The sequence below is a fragment of the Drosophila albomicans genome, chromosome 2R, assembly GCF_009650485.2.
Source record: "Drosophila albomicans strain 15112-1751.03 chromosome 2R, ASM965048v2, whole genome shotgun sequence".
NCBI classification, from domain to species: domain Eukaryota; kingdom Metazoa; phylum Arthropoda; class Insecta; order Diptera; family Drosophilidae; genus Drosophila; species Drosophila albomicans.
The window spans coordinates 23,756,096-23,763,280 of NC_047631.2; the positions used below are offsets into that span (position 1 = coordinate 23,756,096).

General features: G+C 41.1%; 1 protein-coding gene across 1 annotated transcript; it reads left to right on the top strand.

Moving 5' to 3' along the window:
- Positions 1 to 1,793: 1,793 nt before the first annotated feature.
- Positions 1,794 to 3,731, top strand: LOC117576890 (segmentation protein fushi tarazu). The gene is made up of 3 exons (XM_034262027.2): positions 1,794 to 2,006; positions 2,070 to 2,637; positions 2,742 to 3,731. Exons 1-3 carry the CDS (start codon positions 1,794 to 1,796, stop codon positions 3,293 to 3,295), a joined length of 1,335 nt encoding a protein of 444 aa, XP_034117918.1. The 3' UTR covers positions 3,296 to 3,731.
- Positions 3,732 to 7,185: the final 3,454 nt, after the last annotated feature.

The window sequence follows — 7,185 nt, forward strand, 5'->3', positions numbered from 1 at the left end:
GACTAAATCAATTTTTACATAGTAAAATATACATACACAAAATCGAAAGTTATAATTTTATTATCAAAATATGGATGAGTGTTCTTTTATTTTCTTAATAATATTGTAAAATGTTTATTGTAAATATAATTCTTATATATAAAAACCAAACAGCGATTATAAACAGCACTCACAAGCTGTTCGTTTGTTGTTTAATTCCTTAAAAAATCTAAAATATTGTTGAGATTTGAAAATCATTTAATTTATATGTAACAAAACAACTTAAATAAATTAAAAAGTATTGCCAAATTTGCTTCCTCCATATGCTTGAGACCAACTGTCGATTTCAAAGTGCAGTATATCGATATCCTCACATGAGTGTGTTTATAACAATGTCCTGTACGGCGAAAGTGGGTTGTCCTGGGTCGTGGGTCGCCGATGCCGACGCTCGGCAGCGGGCTGTCAAACTGAAAAACGCCATAAATTTTGTGTCGCCTGTCACCGAACGTGTGCCTTGCAACAGCAACAACAACAATGAACGGAAATGCTGGAGCAGCAGCAGCAGAAGGGAAAGGAGCAGGGGAGGTAGCCGGAGGTAGCCGCACAATTGGCACATGCACAAACTGAACACATATGCCAGGGTATCTATAGAAATCGAGGGTGTCTCTGAGTACACGTTGTTGTTATTGTTGCAGGGGATTCGGGGTGGGCAGCAGATCCAAATCGGGGGTGGCTAACGATTCACTATTGACTATTGACTCTCAGAGGTTGGCGATTCCGTTAAGCGGATAACTTAGAGAGTCGCGAGTTGTGCCTTTTGGCCAGTCAATTTAGTAGAGCGGCTTACGGGTCAGCTATGCAAATACAAAGTAGAGCACGACAACGGGAACGAGTGCCACTTGCCACATGCCACATGCCAGCAGCGAAAACCTTTCGCAAGCAAACAAAAAGCGCAACACGCGACGCAACAATGAGCCGAGCAAACGGAGCACGCGCAATATTATCCTTTCGCAGCCTTTACCAATATCCTCGCGTCCTATGTTGCAATAACTGCATCGATGCATAAGCCTTGTATCAAGCCCTTGCTTTGCTCCTTTCTGGGACTCTAGCGAATACGTCGGCGTTTCCTGGAAGAACTGGGAGAAATTTTTAAGGAATTTGCTGCTGCTGCTGTTGCAAAGGAAAAGCCTTTTGTGCCAAGCGTTTTAGCAAACAGTTTGCAGTTTACAGTTCTGTTTATGTCTTTATGATTATTGCAATTAGAGGAATGCAGCGATATGCAATCGCTCTCTCTCTCTCTAGCTGCAGCAAGGACTCGACTTAATTACGTGGCCAGTGGGACGTCCAGCCTACGCACGTCTCGAACGTCTTCAAGGCCTCAAGGACGCAGGGGAAATGTGCGGATAACTTGCAGCGCAAACTCGCGATGATAATTGGGCGCGATGGGTAGGTAATAAGCAGCACAGCAGGTAGGCCACATACGGATAACTTTCGCATATTTGAGGACGAAACGGATAAACTACCCCTGCGAGTCATAAATCTGGCCAAGGTCCTGTTTCGATTTGCAGGGGAAGTGCGAGGCACAGCATGTGTCAAAGCGTCATGCGCAGGGATATTTATGCGCTATAACGACGACGACGACGAGCGTGTGCCAAGCATCAGTGCAGCGCAGCAGAGAAGCGGACTGCGTCGAGGACTATATATTAGACAGGATCTGTGAGGAGAGCAGCTCATTCGCAAACGCAACAGCGTCGCGCACACAACTCGCAAAGTTTTGTCCTGAAAACTGAAAATAAACACATCAAGTTATAGAGATGGCAGCCACAAACAGTCATTACTACGCCGACAGCATGTACAACATGTATCCCGGCAGTCTGCCACCCAGCACATATTACGAGAACAGTCACAGCAACAACACTGGCTACTATCAGAGCAACTCGTATGCCAGCTATCAGACGAACAGCTATCCACAGTACAGCCAGGAGAGCTGCTACTATTCCAGCTACCAAGAGCTGATGCCACAGTCCGTTCCAGCTTCCGCTCCCGCTCCCGCTTCCATCGTGCCTCAGTATCAAGCTGCAGCAGTTGAGACACCATCAACGGTGATCAGCTCGGCTGCATCCTCGCCAGCTGCCAAGCCAGCTAAGCGCAAGGCCACCGAGATGGCTGCCGACATCATTTCCGCAGTCGAAGAACGTCCCAGCACATTGCGTGCTCTGCTCACGAATCCCGCCAAGAAGTTGAAGTACACACCCGACTATTTCTACACCACATTCGAGCAGGTGAAGAAGGAGTCCTCCTCGAAGAGCAACAGCAGCTCCTCCGGCGAGCTATCGCCCTGCTATGAGCAAGACTACGCGGCAGTGCCAACGCCATCCACACAGCAGACGCACATGTCGCCACAGCGCAGCAGCAGCGAACAGGATGTCGACTATCTGGACGTGTACTCGCCACCGCCAGCGCCTTGCAAGCAGGCCACACCCGCTGCACCCGCCACGCCCGCTTCGTTGGTTGGCATCAGCACGCCACCCCAATCGCCGGCCGAGAAGGCTGTCAATCAACAGCAGCAGCAAAATGAGATCAATCATCGCATTGTGACAGCTGGCGCAGTCAGCAATGAATTCAATTGGTCGCACATCGAGGAGACTCTCGCATCAGGTAGGCATCGCTTCCTCCCTCTCTCACTCTCTTTCCAACACTCTCTCTTGCTTCCTTTTGAACTTTAACTAATAATCTTTTTTATATTTCTTGTCATTCTTCAGATTGCAAAGACTCGAAACGCACTCGCCAAACTTACTCTCGCTACCAAACTTTGGAGTTGGAGAAAGAATTCCACTTCAATCGCTACATCACACGTCGTCGTCGTGTCGACATTGCTCATGCGCTCAGTCTGACCGAGCGTCAGATCAAAATTTGGTTCCAAAATCGTCGCATGAAGTCCAAGAAGGATCGCACTCTGGCCGCTTCCCCTGAGCACTGCACGAGTGCAGCTTACAGCTCGCTGTTGCCGCCACTGGATGCGAGCAGCACAAGCGTATCCTTGCCACAATTGCAAGCACAGACGCAGTCGAGCATGCCGTATGCAGCGTATCCCACGTATTTGGCCAGCTCACAGCAGAGCTATGATTACCCACAGCAGTCGTCGCCGACATCCCTAGCGCTGTCGCTGCCACCACCACCGCCACCGCCGCACTTTGGGCAGCAGTACGAGGCACACACACAGTACACACCGCAATATCATCAGCAGGCACAGCAGCCACAGCCGTGCAGCTACCAGCAGCAGGAGCATTCGCTCTATCATCTGCCTCTGCCTTAAACACGCACACACACCGAAGCGTAGCAAACTCGCAACACAGACACAAGCACACACACACACTGAGACTCACTCTCGACCATTTGCCGGTGACACGCAAATGGCTAACGAGATGCTGAGCAGCCGAAAAACTGTCGAGCAGTGCCGAGCAAAGTGCGTGCACTCCCTATGGTGCCCAACACACATGGGCAAAAGGACGAGTGCGCGTTTAGCTCAGAAGCAGGCGACTTCTTGCAGCGACAACTACAACAAAAACAGCAGAGGAAAAACTTATCTCTGGTGTTTAACCCAGTGGCTGGCCATCATGGGTTCTCCCCCGTTGCCTCAGTTGCCTGGAGAGCTCGATTATCACGAGCCTCGAATGTGGCCGGGCATCGATAATAGCCTCAAAACTCAACTTGGAGACTGAAAACATGTTTTTGTTAAACTGAAAGCGAATGTCTTTCTATTGTACTATATCATTTGTATCATTTGCATATCGATTATACTATATTAATAATATTTATTGAAATACATATATAGAGTTTTAGTTCTTTAATCAAAATTACAATGCTGTTGTTTTAATTATTGTCAAGAGAGTAAAACAAATTATTATAATGGGAAGCAAAAGACAAGAGATAAGATATTAAAGAAAACATATTTTGAATCAGTTTGAATATTGGAATTATGTCATAAAGGTCATGAAGGTTCTAAAATTGATAGCTGTGGAAAAGAAAAACAATGTATTTTAGATCGGAATGATTGTTATATTAAATTAAGCTGTCTAACCGATCGAAATAACTGGTATAATTGACTTAATGAGAATTTTAATTGAATATAATCGATTTTTATTTTTTTCTAAGACAACATCACATAATTTAAACAAATTATATTGACAATTTATCTTCAGGTACTTATTTTTTAGGCATCCGATGTATGATTATTAGAAAAAAGGTATCCAAGACTTGCATCCAAATAAATTCACATTAAAAATAATATATCACTTTATCACTTACTTTACTTGAATTTTGGATCATTAGGAATGCAACCACCCAAAAAATACTCGACTAAGCCAAAAGACAAACGTTTTGATATCAAACTCTAAATTCGAGCAGCTGCAACTCGTTGCTCCCCTCGATTCGATTTTCCCTCTTGATCTCGGCCCCTGACCGTTGAATTTTCTATAAAATGCACTATTTTCGCAATGGAAAAACGTCACATTTTGGTTGAGTTTTGGGTTCTCTACCCACCACCACCACCATCAACAAAAAGGAAAAAGGAACAGCAGCCTTGCCGCCTTTCGCTGTTTGCTCATCTATTCAACTGAGACATTGATTGGTCATTTTTCATTCGCTCTCCATGACAGTTATCGGTAACGCAACCGAGAAACCATGTGCCACGTACCATTTTGCCAGACGGCATTTATTCGACTCATTAGATCAAAGTGGACACTGGACAGCAGCCGGCAGACTATGAAGAAACCTTTGAGTTTTAATTGAACTTTCAAAATATAATGAATGTTTCACCAAGTTCATTCAAAAGATTTAAAGTTGTTTATTTCAGCTTAAATATTATGTGAAAAAAACTTATAACTTATTTTGTTTATCAATAAATAAATAGTTTTTGTATTTAACAGAACAATTTAGTTGCTTCTCTAATCACTTTGCTGAAAACTAAATCGAGTGTTGAAATCAGTGCAAAAATATTTTTTTCTAAGAAAAATATGAGAATGATTATTTTATTATTATAATTAGACATTATAAACTTAAATATTGATAGAATGTATATTTTTATTTGCTATGCTTTGTCAATTTACCAATCATATTAAAAAAGTGTTTAAATAGAAAATTTCTTAAATTCAATGTTCAATCTTTGCAATCATAATAAATGTAATAATATACAAAAATAAATTTTAAAATTTTTTAATTTAATTTTATATTTCTTCTAAAAGATTTACAAATTCTGACGTGATCATTTAGTTTCACCAAGATTTCGCAATAATGCCTAAGTAAGATTTTCTAGTTAAAAAGGTCAAAAAGGATTTAACAACCCAAATTTTTGGCTAACATTAGCGTTAACTCCTTTTTATGTATATATCGTTTTTTTAGCATTTTCTTAGAGTTATTTTTGTTGAGTTTTTGGTTTTTTACAACTTCTTGTTGAATGGTAAAAAATATGCGTGCAAGTTGCGAAAGAGTTACGTTAACTCGTCGAGGTCCTTCGAAGAATTTAAGCGGTTTTTATTATCGATTCGTTTTTAATGAAAACCCAAAGGTCGCTCTTAACTCATTCGCGAACCATAAAAACGTTCTCTCGAACGGATTGGCAAAGGATGCGAAGATGGAAAGTGATGGCTAATGGAAGATTCGCGGAAAAGTTCATTGTGGGCGTTAGCGTCTGAGGATGTTGAGGATGCGCGAGTCAAGGTTGGAAAGTCAATCCTTTAGCGTAATCCTTTAAATAGTCAAAATAAAGCCCGCCTTTGTCAACAACATTTGTGCAGAACTGTCTATTCACTCCTTTTGCACATCTCTCTCTCGATTCGCACTACGAATAGGCGTTCTATTGTGTCCACTTAGCCCAAACAAGGTACCTGCCCCTGTCTCGACCTCAGACTCAGTCTCAGTCACCGTTGCAGTCGCTGCCTGCGAATAACGATCGTAAAATTATCCTTTCGCAAACACGAGCAGCGAACAGTGAACAGAACCCTTGCAATTTCGCAAAAGGACATTCGTCTACCGGGCGAAGGAGTTACAAAGTCATAAAAACAAAACACCTTTGTCTCGGGCATTGTCGGTTGGCGAATTATCCTTTCTGCACCGCTGCCTCAGATGCATCCTTAATCCGCGCATCCGCAGCATGTTTACAACCAATCCGCCCACGACGACAGATTCGCAAATGACAACCGTCTGAAGTGTCATGATGAGCGAAAGAGAAAGCACGATAAAGATGGAAAGAGAGGGAATTAGTTTGAGAGGAGGAAAGGAAACTCTTAACTGGAAAGGATTAAATTACATTATCCTTATGTTTAAGATAAACACAAACAGCAGAACACTCCCCATTAACTTTCACGCTAATGCTGAAATTGGGTGGAACCAAGTCAACTTTAATATGTCAACACAACAAGCTTAAGGAGAAGTTAATCCTTGTACACAATTTGAAGGATTTTAAAGTAGAATGTAATTGTCATTTGTTTCTCAAGTAAATGGAATTGAAGACTTCCTTAAACGTAAAAGTTAACAATTTAAAAAAAAGGAATAGAATTTTGATTGAATGATAAATTTGTCAATAAAAGAATTACCTATTTTTTATAGACATTGTGTTTCGAAACTATTTTTATTGAATAAAAATAATGTTCCAAAATACTACGAAATTAAAGTATTAGGTACTTATGATTAATGATAAAACGTTTCATGAGTAAGGAGTTTTTCATACGACCATGAAAAGTAGTTTAAATAATATACATATGGGTAATTCTCTGAGGGATGTCGCGTGCGACCAGCTTTTCAGTTACAAAAAAAAAACATATTCTGAAACAATTTTAAAAATAAGTAAAGGTTATTTTTATAGCTCTATATTAGTACTTTTATTAGAGCTAAGAAAGGTTTTGGAATTTTTTTTCTGTTTTGTTTTCTGCTCTGATAATTGCAAAAATTAACAAATTCGTACGCAAAACCTAAAAATGAACGAATTTATATATTTTATCGTAAAACAGAATAAGTTACTAAAATCAATCTTAGCTCTAAAAATAGTGCTAACCCAAAGCTTTAAGAAAAACCTTCACTTAATTTTAAAATTGTTTTAGTTCATGTTTTTTTTTGTCACTGAAAAGCTGTTCGCACGCGACATTTACCAGAGAATTACCCATATATCGATTGAATTTTCAGTCTTTTTCTTATCTTTCTTTTTCACAA